Source organism: Trachymyrmex septentrionalis, unplaced genomic scaffold (genome assembly GCF_001594115.1).
Source record: "Trachymyrmex septentrionalis isolate Tsep2-gDNA-1 unplaced genomic scaffold, Tsep1.0 scaffold24, whole genome shotgun sequence".
NCBI classification, from domain to species: domain Eukaryota; kingdom Metazoa; phylum Arthropoda; class Insecta; order Hymenoptera; family Formicidae; genus Trachymyrmex; species Trachymyrmex septentrionalis.
The window spans coordinates 2,296,818-2,314,077 of record NW_017305397.1 but is presented as its reverse complement, the minus strand read 5'-3'; the positions used below and the strand labels follow the sequence as shown (position 1 = coordinate 2,314,077).

Below are 17,260 nucleotides of genomic sequence, written 5' to 3'. Positions count from 1 at the left end.
TCAAAATTTATTTTTAAAATATACACTATTTTAATACAAAATAGATGCTTTAAAGAAAGGAAAAAATTAGTCACACACATGTGTCTGATATGTCCTTCAATCAAACATCTATTCTTTTTTTCCATTCCATTATTTCAATACATGATTTCTTATAGATTGAAATTCTTATTCTCTGTTCTCTGTTTCTTTTATTGTATAAAAGCACATAATGATTGCAGAGTTGTGATTAGTGACTGGCCTAGTTTCCATCGAGGATTTAAATCAGGGTATCAATCATGAAACTTTATCTCTAGAATGGAAAGTGAAAAGTGAAAATTATAACCATTTAAGTTAATGGAGAAATTTTTCACTTTTCATTGTGTAGGAAAACAGTTTCATGATTGATATCCAGATCAGAATATAAGAACTAACCAACTATAGTTGAGCATTCCCCTGTCGTTCGATTGTAACAGAGGAATACTCGACTGTAGTTGGTTGGTTCTTACATTCTGATCCGGATTAAATCCTCGGTGGAAACTAGGCCACTGTTTCGTTCCGCTGTAAATTTCCGCCATGGGATGGCAGCGTAAGCACGGAAAATCGAAAATGCACGAAATGCCAATGAGCGTAGAGGCGATAGAGGTCTATAGCATACAGCTCAACAGTTGTAATGCAAAATAGAGTGATGAACGTGTTGATGAAAAGACAAATGTAATAAATGACGTATATACAATTGAAAAACTTACAAGCTAATTCATCAATTTGCTATTGATTGAGGTTACTGAGAAAGATTATTGGTTCCTTGAAGTTTTTTCCAAAAAGATTATTCGTCTGCATGATTATTTAGCCACTTTTTGAAGACTGAAAATCTTTGGTTAAAGAAAAAGAAGAATTCATCAGGATGATTGATGTCACAAATGTATTTGGCTTTGAACTCTTTCAAAAACTCTATCATGATGATATCCATAAAAAGGAAGACGTAATAATTCTATTCATGCATTGGTATTTGACAAAATCTGGATTTAGATGCATTGGCATCGGAGATGATGTAAGTTCTGATGATATAAACATCTTACGATGCTGTTTGTCACTCCGCGTGTCGTTCAACACCGTAATTTTATATATTTTCATCATTCTAAGCATCTTTTATAATGTTCTTTGACACGACACAAATTTTAATCTATATAAAGTTTTCATAAAGAATACTTTTATAATTACGATTTGTTCTAAATGTAATTTACTTGGGTTTAAACATTTTCAAGAGTGTTATCAAATATATTAATAATAAACAATTTATTAAGATCATATAATAGACGTCAAATAAGAATTAAAGCCTATAATGGTTGAAGCTGGATCTTGGATGCTTAAATAATTATGTATTTAAGCATTGTAAGATCCAGCTTCGATTAAATATATTAAATTAGAATAATTAATTATGTATCACAACATAGACATTTATCAAGTGTTTAATAAGAATTTCGGACATCTACAGATAATGCATTATATGTTGTAATTATTTTTAAAATGACATTCAAATTTATAATTCTTTAGGCAACGTTTAATGCATCAGAAAAAGGTTCTGAATTAATTCCAACAGAATGGAATTCACGTCCCAGTTATGCACTACGTTATGTAAAAGATGGAAAATTACATGTACTTCTTGGAGTCAAATCAGATACAGATTTATTATTAAACTTCATGGTAATAATTATATGACAGCAGCAAACTGTCAAAATCAACTAATTATTAAAGCAATTACCTCTATAAAATGTTTATTGAATATTATATTCTTATAGAAGCACCAAGATAATTCTGTTTCTAACATTTCGTTCCCTATCGAGGAAACTGTATCTGCATTACATGGACCTTTAGAGACTGTAATACCATCCTATCAAACAATTTTACATAATGTACAAAAAGATTTTGTAAGTATGATATGTTCTAACGAAGCAGGGACGCAAACAACCGTACTAAATAGTCCTGGAAGTTCCTCTGGAACGAATGAGGTTCCTCCTATTGATTCTCGAGCTGATTCTCCATCGTCTTCTGGTAATCGAGCATTAAATCGGTAATTTTTCAATTTTGATTTAATTAATGTCCATATAAATTTTTTATATTTTATTATGTCCACATAAGATTTTTTTATATTACTTCAAATTTTTGAATTACACATCTCAAGTAAAAAAGAATTTAGACTGCAACATTTATAAAGAAATCGATATTATTATTATATTTTATACACAATAAAATCAATAGGCTCTAAAGAAAATTCTGTTTTTTTAAGGTTTGTTGTACATGTTCCATTGAACTGTTCCATTTACTGTGTAATACAAATGTGAATAAATTAAAAAATTAATATAAATAACAGTAAAAAGAGACAGTGTATCGTTTTGTAAATTCAGGCCTTATTTTTGTTTTTTAATATGTATCATCTCTGATAACAATCTTTTATGTAAAATTTGCTTTTTGTCTAAAATATATACGTTATCCCAATCAAATTCATAAAATAAGTCCATCCGATGTCGTATGATAACCGAATATTGGATTGTGTTTCTATTAATATAATTCCTATGTTTACTTATGCGTGTTTTTAGGCAAAACGATACACTTTCTCTTGATCCGTTATATATTGAACTATTTTCAGAGACGTAATGCTTCCAATCTATATATCGTTTATTTATTATTTATATTTTTACTTATTGTCTTTGTAAGTACATGTTCTGTTGCCCACTATTTCTCTCAATTTTCATTTTACATCTGTCTACCAAACAGTTATGTCGTGTCTAATATCTTTAAATTTTGTTTCATGTAAGTGAACTAAAGTTAGATTTTTACTGTTATTTATATTAACTTTTTAATTTATTCACATTTGTATTATACAGTAAATGAAACAGTTTAATGGAACATATACAACAAACCTTATAAAAACAGTTCAATCTTGACAATTATGTAAGTTTTTTTTTTACTATTTTTAATGTATAATTTCATGTTAGCATTTTTTAAATCATTTTTAACCTTTTGAGTCGGTCGCGTTTTAAAACAAAAAATATTTTTCTTTTTAGTTAAATTAATAATTTAATGACAAAAATTAACCCGGATATCACCATCACGGTTTTTTTCTCGCTTTTTATGTTATTAGTTTAAACTCGTATGCGCTATCATTATGTAATTTTAATATATTTTTTTGTATTAAAGAGGGCCTTGACCGTAGGTCGAAACGTATACGTTTAAATATTCACTTTGAATAAATGGTATTAAAATACACACTAATAACCAGTGTCGGCTCACATTGGCATTTTATTTATTATTTTTTAGTATTATATTTTATTATGTATAATAATGTAATGTATATGTGCAAATTTATATGTTGCTTTGTAAATTTTATTATTTCTTTCTGATATAAAAAAAAACAAAATGTCTTTTCATTAGACATTCAATATATTATTCTATCTTAAATCATCTAATATTTTAGTTCAGATTATTTAATTTTTAGTCATAATAGACCTGAATATGTGGACGTAGGAAGTAGAGATCTTAATCCATTTGGAGAAGGCAGTGGTATGATATTCGATCCATATAGCCAGAGGCGTCGTCAAATGCAACGTCCAAGGATACCTTACCAGGACGTAATATCTGGATTATTGCCGCTGTATGTTATATGACTAAACTAATGCATAGTGCGTGTGAGAATCTATTTTTTAATTTAAGAATCAATTTAAATGTAATATTACAGAAATGCGGTACCACCTGGTGCAAGATTCGATCCTTTTGGTCCACCTGAACCGGACCTAATGAGACCACATCGTCGTAGACCCGATGATGACCATTTACCTCCTCCACAATATGATGATATGTTTTTGTAATAAGTTACAGAAAATTAAATTTGATGAGAATGAAGGTATACAAGTATAGACAGACAGTTTCTTTATATATTAAATGTCTATAATATTATGCCATTTCACTAATATATTTCTTCTACAATATGTATTATTATATTGTAAAGAACCGTACATACGAAAGATATATAAGTATTTAGTATTTCTTTGGGGATGAGAATAAAGCCAAAAAATTTATTTATATTTAATATACATCAAGGTATAAGAATTATTATAAAACGTTTCTTTTTTCACAAAACAACTTCCATTCCTTTTTATTTCATAATTGATGTTTACAATGTAACAAAACGATTTAATTTAATGTTTAATTTAATTAAAACTAATTGTGTAATGATATAGAGATAGGAAATTATATTGAAAAATTAAACAGTAATATTTATTTATAAATTGCGCTAACTCGTTATTTTTTATTTCTTGTTTAATCAATTTAATAATGTAGGGAGTGATTGTTCTTATTTTATGTCGGTTCAAAATAGAGGATTTCTTTGCTATCTAAATTGTTCTTCCTTGAAATATTCACATTAGACATATGATTAAACACAAGAGATCTTGATCAATACATAAAATTATTGTATTATTTAGATCGACATCAAGTAGTTATTTAAAAAAAATAATTTCCATTATAATTGCATTTGTTTTTTGTGTAACATTAATATATTGCAGCAATTCGATTCATTTCTTCGAGAAATAAAATATTTCATATTATGTATTGTTATTGCACAGCAGATCAATTTTTACATGTTATATTTTTTTTGTAATTGAATATTAATCCAACAAAACAGCAACGTGTATAATTTTCTATAATTATTAGCATCACAGCTTTAATAACCACAGTTTACTTCTAAGTCTATACTTTTTTTTTAATGCATATTAAGAAAATTATATCACAGATATAAAAAGAAATTATTTAACAATTACACCTTGAAGAAGTGAATCGATGTGCAAGGGTAATAATTAAAAAAAAACAATGAAAATTATACTGGTAACTATTAAAATAATATCTATTTCGTCACGAATATCGCATGATTTTTTTTTTAGAGAAAAGAATTGTATTAAAGAAACATGTTAAATTGCTGTAATTATCATAATTGAGTTAAAATTAAACGAATAAAAGTAATGATACTTTTGCCTCTAAGGTTGAATCATTTGCTTTTATATATATCTGAATATCCCTCGTCCCATCCTCTGGTAAAAAATATTGCAGTTTTTAATATTACAAAAAAGGAGCGGTATCAGATTTTAATTTCGATTCGAGTCTGCGATTATAGTGAATGTACCCCATTGTCACTTGTTAAAGAATACGTACATAAAAGTAAATTAAAGTTGTCTCCTGTCTTCTATTTGGTAACTAAGTAATCGATTCCTAATAGATTATGTCAACCGTGTTTAGTTATCGCTTGTAGGAGGTAAATTGCCAATACACGATTAACAAATGTGTAATGATACGTAATCATTGGTATCATGTTCTGGAACACAACGCGGATCTCTTGGGTGTCTCAGGAATGGCAATTAAATTTGTTTGGTTGAATGTAGTAATACATAGCAATCAGACTTGAGTGCCATACAACCATTGTGCAATAGTTTCATTTCCGGTACGCATTGTTACCCATTGTTGAATAAGATAATCAGAAGCAGATAGCATACAAAATAACGTACATTCACATGAAATCAGCAGACACGTGAAATGTTCTAAGTATTATATTTCATTATTATTTTACGAGTGAATTTTTCTATCCTTTGAACACAGTTTAGTGTGGCGTACACAGCATCATTGACAATTTTATCAAAATAGAAGACGATGATGACTTTACATAATATGTTTGTATACCAGATTGAAAAATCTACTTTGACTAAAAGTTAGATATGCAAAGATTTTGATAAAATTGCCATTGAGCTACGGTAATACGTGATATACAGCTCTGGAGTGATTTACTTCACATTAATTTCTCATTATCCATCACTCAAGTTAACGCAGATTCCAAGTCCAATAAGAGTTAAAAACATCCATCAGCGGTTCGGCATGCCATTGGAAATGCAACGTAATGTGTTCGTCGTTTATTTTTCAAATTAAAAATATCTTAAATTTTATTTGAAACACTTTAGAGCTTTAATGCTCTGCAATTCATGTTTTATCTATCAAACCATTGCAAATCAAGTATCAAAAATGTGTAATTCAAACATAAATTACAAAATGTGTAATCCAAACATAAATTGTCGCTAATATTTTAGTAAATAAAATTAATATTAGTTATAATTAATATAATTCTATATATATGTAATGTATATAATAAAAAAAAAAAGAAAGAAAAAGAAGACAATATATTGCAATGTCATGTTATATAAGTGTGATGTGTTTAACATGCAAATGTATATTCCTTTTTTTAGCATAAAATCGATTTTCCTTTATTATGTCTTGATTTATTGTAGAGATGATTTTGATATTGAAATTTATTATTTTGTAGTTATAACAGAGATAAATTGTATCGGAAAAAATTATGTGAAAAGCCATTTTTTTTTTAAAAGAATATAAGTATATGTATTTTCATTTTATTTCAATCGCATGCGAAAAAAATCTATATATAAAATCTTTCTAAAAAGTATTATCGTATTTGACGTTCAAAGCAAATTTCTTCTATATATTTTATTTAAAAAGAAATATAATTAGATGTAAATATTAATTATATGTAAATTAATTCCAATTTGGCTACTTTTACACATCTTGAAATTTAGTTTGCAATCAAATGTGTAGCATTTTCTAGAGATTATATATTTGCGAATTATAAATTCTTTATTTCTGTTTGTGTGTATGCGTTTGTGTGTATATATGTGTGTGTGTATCATACGAATGCAACACAATTTACTATCTTAATAAAATAACAAATCGATAATAATATACTGAATGTGTCACATTCATTATACATCTACAATTATATTGATTTTCCTACATTTTTCACTTTTCTAATTAGGAAAATCATATTTTCTTTTTGTTTATTACAAAGTGTTTATAAAGAATTTTGGTCTTAAGTATATGTTGCATAATGTACGAATTTGTACATGTATATATAAACAACTCTTACGTCACGATTTACAAATAAGTAAGGTTAAATGGCAATAATATAGTTAATTGATTTTTAAAAATAATTATTACCATTTCAAGATTTAACTTTTGTTCTTTAATGGTCAATATTGATTAAGTTATCAAAAATAACATATAATTTATCTTCATAAACGGAAATAGCAACGATTTTGAATCGTATTCCTTTGCGTTATATAATGGCTCATCCCGAAATATAAAATTGGGTAATGTAAAATATGCTTCAAAGTTGATTGATAGTTATCAAGCAACGCGTTGCATTTCCAGTGATAGACCATTCAGAACAGATTTGCTACAATATGCCACTTGTTGTCAGGCGCAAAATTCTACACATTTATACCAATCAGTATGAATTAGTGTGACTTTTTTCCCCATCTTCTTCTTTTCTAAAGTGTTCTTTGATCTATTGAATGCAGCAAGAATTTTTTTGTCCATTCTTGAGCTTCAATCGAGATTTAGGACGATACTTTTCAAGAAAAGTTAACTGCTTCGCGTTTATGGCGCCTCGTCTTTTTCTAGAACAAAGAGAGAACAAAATCATAACAAATTCTGTTTTGCAGATAATTTCACAGTAACGTATTTCATTGTTTAAATAATCAAAAATTACGGAGTGTACACAAGATGACTTACTCTCTGATAAGGGCAACAGCATCTTCGAACTTGAGCCCAAGTTCAATGAGAGCTAGCGCAACCAAGACCGGTGCTCTACCAAGACCCGCGACACAATGCACCGCTACACATGCGTCAGGTGATTCTCGGAATCGATTTTTTAGCAACTCGAACCATTCATCTACCACCTAGAAGATTTATATGAATAATGGAATATACAAATGATTTACTTTCATTCGAGTTTTCCTACTTTTATTTCAATAAAAACAGACCAAAGATAAAAACTTTACCTCGTTTGGTGGAAATGTACCGTCGTCGAATACCAAATCTATCACATTGATCCCTTCTGATTTCAGTTCCTCTACTTTGTACGTTGGTTCGCAGACTCTTACCACCTCCTTTACATTGTGCTTTTTCAGTTCCTATTAAAGAAATTTAATGCAATTTATTTAGTAGATAAGAATAAAAATAAAGATTTGGCGCAATGTCTCGCGGACAGTTTCGTTCATATACTAACTTGAATAAAGGTATGGATGGTTTGATCATTGGGCCGATCAGTAATGAGGAACTTCATGTTTTTGTATTCAATCTCGGCGGGCGCCGGTCTGATATCCTTCACCCTCATGTTGCTCATTTCCTTCTTAACCACAGAGATGATTATAAATCTATCCTCTCTTATTGTTTTTAACTCTTAAAGATCTCGTACGTGTGCCACACTATACGAAGCGACAAAGGCTGGATTTGACAACTTAGCCCATTAAATGTCAGTCTTATAAAGTTGTTTTTCATTTAACTAATAGAATATATTATTTTTTTACAGAGGACAGAACCGTGGGTTTACATGTAGAATTTAGAAAGGATCGTCGGGATGCGAACTTCGCCGAAAAAGTAAGGGCTACGTTACATTAGGCGATGTTGATATGCGCTTTTTATTCTTCCCACTCAAAACTTTTTGACTATAATTCACGGAAGATTACCTGAAATCAATATAATTGTAAATGATGAGTATAATTTAATTATTTATTAAAATGGAGAAAAAGCTTTTTTACAACTTTTTTTTTTTTTGGAGATGCTACTCTTACCTATTTGGCACTGGGTGCTCCTGTGACAGGTGCGCTCAGTATCTACGATGCTTGCATCTACTAAGGTAAATTAATAATTTCTATTAAATTCTTCTATGTCTTGCGTGATGACTAGTTGATGATTTTTCTGGCTTCCCCGGGTGATAATTCTCTACTACTTTAATATCTTTCTTCCTTTCTCCAAGGTGTTTCTAGCCTTCCTCTCTTTACCTTAACGATGTCTAATAATTGTCAGGGAGTATGGGCGTGTCTCTCTATTTGTGTTGAGCCTGGCAGTATTCTGCGCTATCCAACTGAAACTCCATGTATGTGAGGATGCACTCACCAGGAAACTGCAACATAACAGTATCAAATATGATATGACCACACGCGTTCCTTGATTACAGAATACAATGATAATTTTAAAACAATCATTTTCATCGCGCGCTATTTTCATCGCTACCTCTATATAACAATATCGAACTTTCGCACAGCGGTCACGCGCTAGTAACGCATGATGCCAATTCTTGAGCATGTTGCTCCATGCGTGTAAGGAGTCACATTCCATTTCGTCTCTTCGTATTCGTTCTTTCTACATGGAGAAAAATGTAAAGTAATATGCACTGAAATTCTAGCAAATTTTATGAAATTGGCAGGTCAATAATATAGGCACCTTCTTATGTTAAAAATTTACTTTACTTTTCTGACAAATAAGCGATCTTACAAGTACACTTTTAAAAGTACTTCAAAGCTAGCTATAAGGTACTTTTACATTCTGTAAAATAAATTTTGAAAGTTGCTCGTGCTTACAGTCTTGAGAATAGTATGATTTGCTCTTTTACACAATCTAAATTTATACAATCACTTGAATATATTTGTAATGTATTTCTATAATTGTAATGTATTTTTACCTTATAGATATCTCCAATATTTTTTACTTTTAGGCAAGTTTATCATAAGTTTGGCAAAATTAACTAGAACACTTTTATTAGTAAGATAAAAATTACTCAACTTTTCTCCGTGTATCTCGATAGCACTAATACAATAAGACCCATTCATTAAAATAATGTAGTATTATTTCTTTCTTAAGCAATTTCGTCTTGACTACAATTCATCATTAAATTGACCATTGAAATATCATTCGTGCGAATGCATAGGTTGCGGAAGGAACGTTTTGAGATCATTTTTAAATAGAGAATGCTAATGTTATACACGGTAACATTATAGGTCGCAATTTCTCGTTGTTCTATGCCAAGTTTGCGCGCTGTCGCATTCGACAACGCGCGCAGTTGACCTCTCGATCTTTCGTCGAGACCGATTTGCGAAAGCTCCCTTTTGCGTAACGCTGCCGTCAATATGCGATGTATGACAGTTACCAAGCGTCACTGATTGATGGGAAAGAGTATGACCGACCGACATTCAGACCAGTATGCATCAAAATAACCGAAATTGGCAGGTGAGGAGAAGCTCGAGTGCGAGAGGCACGGGCTTATATACGCTTCGTGAAACGCCGCCAAGGCCAAATCCATCAACGATGGCGTCGCGCGTCCGACCGCTTCGACTGTATTCTATTTCTTTAACATGATGCCATTGAATATATATATATGCATGTATACTCGGGCTACTCGGTACGACTACTCGGAAATTTCCGATTTCGATTTCGAAAAAGTTGCTCAAAGATATATTGAAAAAAAAAAAAAAAAAAAAAAGAATCTGCTAATAGTCTACCAAATGTTGAGTGAAATAGTTTTAATCAAATGTTTGCAGATTAATATAAACAAAAATAATAATTTTACTTTTCTCTCTAAATATTTAATAATTATAATTAAATTGTTTGTTGGTTACATTTATATTATGTAGTAATACTTACTAAATGTTTAGAAAAATAAAATTATTTTTTGTGATTGAAATTACTTCACTCAACCTTTGATAGCTATTACCAAACTCTCTGTTCAGTATATGCACCGTACATGATAGCGTTTGATAACAAAATTATCGAGATGGAACCAGACACGATTAATAAAAAGTTGGTCTACCTTGACGACATGCAAAGGTCATGAAGGGACTATATATAATAATTGGTGGATATTTATAGATATAAAAAAATCTCAAGGCATAAAATTACTCGAATCAGGCTACAGACTTAGATTAGATGCGCGTAAATCATACAGACTTGTTAGACTATGTGAAAACTCAATTTACACTTTACGAAGATGATATATCAGCTTTGCACTCTTCCAAGAATTCCTTTAAACGATACGTTCCGCTATGAATCTCAGTAGATTGTTCTCAGTAGAAAAGATCAAAACTACTCTTCAAACATTTTTTAGGCTTAGAAATTTTTATTCTAAAAAGTGAAAATTGAGTCAGTTTTCAAAAAGAGGCTGAATTTTCAATCTTTAAAAGTGAGATTTCAAAAAATGTAAAGGTATATCGAGATACTATCGACAGAATTTATCCCAGTCGAATTTATGCGAAAGACTTACATCCTTAATGATGCTTTTATAAACAGTGCGCGATTGTCATCGTGTTGTATGAACACGCAATGTCGCCATAATGGCGACGCGCGCGTTAAGAAAACAAACCAACCAGTTAACTCGTATATAAGATTAGTATTACTCTCTAAATTCTTTTGAGTGCAATCACTCTAAGAGTGAAAATTGAGCCAGTTCTAAAAGAGTGTTCAATTTTCAATGCCGGTTTCTACCAATGTAAACTAATCTCGATTCAACTTGCTCTTCATCTTTTTCTAATTCTTAAGATTAGATGAAGATTAGGAGTTAGTTGAACCGAGATTAAAATTAAACTACATTGATAGAAACTGGCACAAGAGTGAGATTTCATTCTTCAGAATGAGATTCACTCTACAAGTTTTAAAGTATCAATGGTAGGAGAGATATATAATCTAATATTTTTAAAATTAAACTAAATATTTTTTCCTTTACGATATATATATTTCATGATTTCCAGGGAAAAGGAGATTGAAAATAACTGTTTTCTAGTAATCCAAAATTTGAATTTCGTTATAATTTTGCATCTTGTGTTTCTGCAATGTTATGCTAGAATTTGCAAGATTTTGCAAATGCAAGATCGCTGTAACGTAACTGAAAGAATGTCTTGTATAAAGGAACTGACGCAATCGAAATCAATTTATGCTTGTATTCGTCAGAGATCGGAATCGTTAAAGACTGTCGCAAGATTGACGACGCGTTAGGTCTCGTGATAGTAAACAAAATTCTATTTGCGTGCAGTTACGTCGCGAACCATGTCGGACAGAGTGCAAACCAATGCGACGTGTGAAAAACAAGGCGACAAAAATCGCTCGTTCCACCTCTATCGATAGAACGTATAATAGAAGTCTCCGTGGGAGAAAATAAATGCGTTGAGTATTTATACGTTGAATATTTTTATCCTTTAATATTATCTCCTTAAACGTCCAAGAAAGTGCGACATTCGCAAATGATCCTATCTGATATATAGATATAAATATTCATATCTACATATTGCTCGAACTTGCTACAACAACGATATAGCTCCAAAAACAAAATTATCCAGAAAATCAGTTTTGAACTTTTAATTTTGAATAACATTTTAAAAAGCAATTTTGTAATAACTGATTGTGGGGGAATAAAAGTATGTTTTTTATTTTTTTTTATTTTTGTTCTTTTTTGCAAATAATTCCAAAATGATAGTTTTCAATTATGTCATTGTTGTAGCAAATGAACAATATATGGTGCTCTTTGTACGTGCGAGACGGAGATAAGAAATGTGGACTGAGTCAGGATATATCCGAGAAGCTTAAAAATTTATCTTGATGTCTAACTAAACTCTAGTATTTCAAAGAAAAATTTTTATTTTTGATACGTTTCTTATATCTACCTTCTGTTAAATAACAAGAAAATTTTATGGTGTAAATTTTTGTAAATTTTACAAATAATTAAAATACAAGAATTAAAATGATGACGCATCGGTAAGATATATGCGATATAATGAAAAGATATGTGCGCGTGGAATACCTACTCTCTAAAACTTTTAAAGTGAGTTCTATTCTGAAGAATGAAATGACTTTTAAGGATTGAAAATACAAGACTCTTTCAAGATCTGGTTTAATTTTTACTCTTTAGAGTGAGATTTCGTTCTAAAGAATTTAGAATCAAGCAAATATTAATTCAAATCTTAAAAGAATAGTGCTTTTTTAACGCTGCAATACGTTGTATAATTGTAGCCAACGATATTGACGAATTTATGACACGACATCGTTGTTTCTCTTTGTCGTGAAGAAAATGAATTTCATGAGGCGTCTCTACGAAAGATTATTAATCTTTTATTAGTTTATTAATCAATTATTAGATTGATTATTGCGTTTGTACCGAATACTATTGAAAAAGCATACAAATGAATGAGTTTACTAAGCACGAATATCGATGTACAAAAAGAATTTTCAAAACTACGCATGTACATATTTACGAAGCGGCAACATCGGATGTGATTTTCTTATATTACTGACTACGAAAGAAAAATTCGGAAAAAAGACATTAGGATTCTACTTATAAATTATAAATAAATAATTTTCTTGATGTATTAAATAAAATTATTTATATCAAAATATCTTTTCACATTGAAAATAATTTTACTTAATGTAAGAAAATTATTTATTCGATAAATTTTAATAGCTTATTTTTTTGTATCAAGATATTTTTTTCCCATGTATTATTATATTATAAAAGAGATCAGAAAATCGTTTATAAAAATCGATAGGCACATCGATGTTACATCAATGCTTGTCCGAAACCTCTCGTCGGTCAACAGCTACGTCATGCAACGCTGTTATTACCGTGCCAATTTTGATTCGTAAAGCGTACGAGTAAAGCAATCCGGATCTGCAATACGCTCAGAGAAAAATATAGTTTTGACAACTACTAAATTACCAGCTTTAATAATTTAAGTACTTGCAACCATAATAGTTTTATAAAGTAATAAGAATTAAAGTAATACTGAATACTATAAAAATATAGTATTAATATATCATTAATATATTATTAATATATAATAGCATCAATATAGTATTAATATATAGTAAGAACTAAAGTAATATTAAATACTATATTTTTGTAGTATTCAGTATTACTTTAGTTCTTATTACTTTGTAAAACTATTATGATTGCAAGTACTTAAATTATTAAAGTTGTCAATTTAGTAGTTATCAAAACTATATTTTTCATACAATACTATATTTTTATAGTATTCGGTACTACTTTAGTTCTTATTGCTTTTTGAAACTAGTTACAAGTATTTCAATTTTAGAGTTATACTTTATAGTTGCCTACAACTATTTTTTTTTCTCAGTTTAGGTTTTTTTAAGCCATAAGAAATGGACGAATCACAGTCAATTATTCTCCTCGAATTCGACTGTAATTGGTCAAATTCTTACGGCTTAAGGCTTAAAACATCTATTGTAGATCCAGACTTACATTTATTGTATAACTATACTTGTCTTAACGAAACACTACCGTGTCTCCAGATTTATTTTGAAAGTATCGATAAAAAGAGAATAAACGGCATGTGAGTGTCAATCTCAAACGATTTAACGTATGAAATCAATATTTTTATTTCAAAAGCATGCGAAAACTCGACGATTCTATCATCAGCTTTCAGTCTATTAACGTATTGTCACTTTCGACAGTCGTGCTATGTCGCGTTTATCGCTTGATACTCGCGAACTTTTCAAGTACCGATAATAGCCTCGCTTTTAGTTTCTCCGAAAGAAAAAATTTGCATCAAACGGAAATAAAATGTTTCTTGACCGCTCAACTAACAAAATTCCTTCGCCATCGAGAAGGTAGTATCGCTTTGTGTAAAAGAATACACCAGCAAAAACACGTTATGATTTATTTAAGGATGTTTAGTACTTATTTCCAAAAGATTACGAACGTAACAAAAATTTTACAGATTGTCCTATCATTACATTTGAATATTTATGTAACATTTGAACACAATTATTTGAACAAAATTTTTTAAACGATATTAACTGATATTAACTATGTTTAATTATTTGCTGATTATTTGATTGATTTTTTTATTGTTACTGATATTGTATAGACACAAAACATCTTTAAAATTTATGTAGTGAAAAGATAGAAAAAAAAAAAGAAAACAACAAGTATTGAATTTTTACAAAACGTTTAAACAAATGATGAAGAAAAGTGTATTTAATGGTATATTTATTTTAGGATTATTCGGATCGTCCCGTTTATAGGTTTATAAAAACAGTCAGACGTTCATAAAGTGACTCGTCGACAAAGAGAGAGAAAGAGAAAGAAAGAAAGAGAGAGAGAGAGAGAGAGAGAGAGAAAACTTTACCTTACGGTCATTTGATAAGAAGTTTGCAAGTCCGAGGTCACAGAAGTGTTCCAAGATAATTAAGCTCTAACAATAATAAAACAATTGGCGTATTGTCACGCGGTGAGAACGATTGTTATAACGTGACGAAATCACCACACCGTGACACCAAAAAGTCACATCTTAATGTCGCGCACGCGTGCACTTTCGCGAAGCCATTCCAAATTTACGACTCGAGACGTAAAATATTCTTCGTATTCTTCCGTATCGTCCATACCGTCGAAGGCCAAACGAAGCTTCGAAATTTTGTAGAAAGGCGAATTATGTTATGACGTGGTTAATTATCTGAATTATCTGTTAAAGACTTTCGCGCGATCGCGTTCGAAAGATTTACATTGACGGAGAGAATTCGATTCGATTCTTCTCACCGTACAGCGGCGACTTCGATTATCAGCAATTTTCGAGCGAGACGAAAATCGGAATCGTGACTGCCGTGAGGCCCAGCGAGAACGCGGCTGATATTATCGTACAGACGTACACTCGTTCCGTCCTGACGGTCGCGTCGAATCTGGGCCAGCTACAGCGTGGCGATCAAAATAGCACGGCGTCGAGACAGCTTCCACCCTTCTCTCCATCGAGCGAGCACTCGTCATCTCATCCCCCTCCACGCACGCATAAACGCACGCATGCACGCATATATATGTACAGTATAATGTAATACATTCCATATCGCTCGTCGTATCGCTCGTTTTGACAACAGTAACAATTTGCCTTTTGCGGCGTACGGTTGCCCGGTGAACAAAACCCAGGTCGCGATTGAGATTACACATTGTATATATTATCGTATAGCGTTTCCAATCCCTTTCGTAAACTGGAAAAAGTCTTGTAGCGTTCATTGGAATTCAGACAGATTTAATCGGAGAGGCGGGAAGACACTTAAATCTGTCAAACATTCCAATCGAGATATGAAGAAATTCAATTACGATAAGCAGAGAATTAATTGTGTGTCTTAAAACGTAATAAAAATGATTAAAGTGAGCAAATTCTAGGTGTTGACCGATGAAATTATAAATATTCTAATGAATGTGTATTCACTTTTGTAATTTTCACATTATTTCAAGATACTGAGAGAAAAGTATTTGGTATTTGCGGCTACAATGGCATAAAATAATTATAGTTAGGAGCTCCATTATTATTATGATGTTAATAATAACCATATATGACAGTTCTTTGAAATATGAGATAGTTGTACCATAAATTACGATGATATCAAATATTAATACAGTAAAATATAAAGGTATAATAAATAAAACATTTTTATTTAGTAAATGCAATCGTAATTATAGTGAATATAACTATTTTTTTTTATTCATTTACTATTTATGTGATAATAATAATTAAAAAATATGTTAAAAAAAAAGGAAAGATTGTCAAGCAATGTGTGTGACTATTATTAATAGCACACTTGTCTATATTTGCGTGGTCGAAACAATTATAAATACATACATATACAGTTGTAAAAAAATTACTTTAAATTATAATTAAATTATGGCAACCGTTTTTTCCCTCTCAGTGTACGTAGTCAATATCCAGATTCTAATTCATATGATCAAAATTCGTTTTGTTTGTCCTTCTTGTTGATACAACCAGAACATTTTCCTCAGTGTATTTTTTGCATCACCGATATTATTTCGTTCAAAAATTATACTCTACCGAAAGCCCGCTCGCAATACTGGATTCGATTTCCTTCGAAAGCCTCGCGGCGTTTCGGCTGCTGGCGCCGCCTAATAAATCGACTTCGATACTGATCGATAATCGCGTGCCAAATGTATCGCAGATTTTTAAGTCGGTAATTTAATGAGGAGAGGAACAAATAAATCATTAATCAATCGATACGATGTCACTTCTGTAATCGCCATGTGTCAATTAAACGGTTGATAATCAAGCGATTATAATGGCGATATACAGCGAACGTTACTTGAGGAAGCGAAATAGATTAGGAACCATCCGACACGATGGTTGCGCGTTATTGCGTGGGATTGCATAAGATTGCATAGATCTTTTTGCCACATCACGCACAAGCCCGATAAGTCGGTACCGATCTGTGATCGAGTTTTCTCAAGAAAAAAAAAAAAAAAATTTTTTTCTTTTTTCCATTCATTTTTCATTTACGCCACGCGCACGCATATTTAAATGCCGTCCAACCGATCAGTAGGCGCGCGCGACTTTCACGGTCATTCTCGCTACGCCAACGGAAAACAAGAAAACGTCGCTTGTATGAC

General features: G+C 30.9%; 2 protein-coding genes across 3 annotated transcripts in view; one reads left to right on the top strand and one right to left on the bottom strand.

Moving 5' to 3' along the window:
- The first annotated feature begins 616 nt into the window (after nt 1-616).
- Nucleotides 617-3,984, top strand: LOC108748647 (proteasome inhibitor PI31 subunit). Of its 2 annotated transcripts, none has more exons than XM_018486910.1 (5): nt 617-1,027; nt 1,531-1,680; nt 1,776-2,047; nt 3,482-3,628; nt 3,713-3,984. In XM_018486910.1, the coding sequence occupies exons 1-5, from the start codon at nt 881-883 to the stop codon at nt 3,840-3,842; spliced, it is 846 nt and encodes a 281-aa protein (XP_018342412.1). In that variant the 5' UTR covers nt 617-880; the 3' UTR covers nt 3,843-3,984. The 2 variants fall into 2 exon arrangements, with proteins under 2 accessions (XP_018342412.1, XP_018342411.1); XM_018486909.1 differs by having other exon boundaries at nt 3,473-3,628.
- A 3,386-nt stretch (nt 3,985-7,370) lies between these two features.
- Nucleotides 7,371-17,260, bottom strand: part of LOC108748783 (protein tyrosine phosphatase type IVA 1) — a 24,676-nt gene continuing 14,786 nt past the window's right edge. The window contains exons 2-6 of the mRNA XM_018487140.1: nt 8,661-8,992; nt 8,096-8,555; nt 7,869-8,000; nt 7,600-7,766; nt 7,371-7,484 (exon numbers count right to left, since the gene is read on the bottom strand). Coding sequence (XP_018342642.1) covers nt 7,373-7,484; nt 7,600-7,766; nt 7,869-8,000; nt 8,096-8,212 — 528 coding nt within the window. The 5' untranslated portion in view covers nt 8,213-8,555; nt 8,661-8,992 and the 3' untranslated portion in view covers nt 7,371-7,372. The remainder of the gene's footprint in view (nt 7,485-7,599; nt 7,767-7,868; nt 8,001-8,095; nt 8,556-8,660; nt 8,993-17,260) is intronic.

Coding starts and splice junctions, on each gene's coding strand:
- LOC108748647 (XM_018486909.1), top strand. CDS start 881: ATGATTGATGTCACAAATGTATTTGGCTTTGAACTCTTTCAAAAACTC. Junction 1,028..1,530: donor GCATTGGCATCGGAGATGAT/GTAAGTTCTGAT, acceptor ATAATTCTTTAG/GCAACGTTTAATGCATCAGA. Junction 1,681..1,775: donor ATTTATTATTAAACTTCATG/GTAATAATTATA, acceptor ATATTCTTATAG/AAGCACCAAGATAATTCTGT.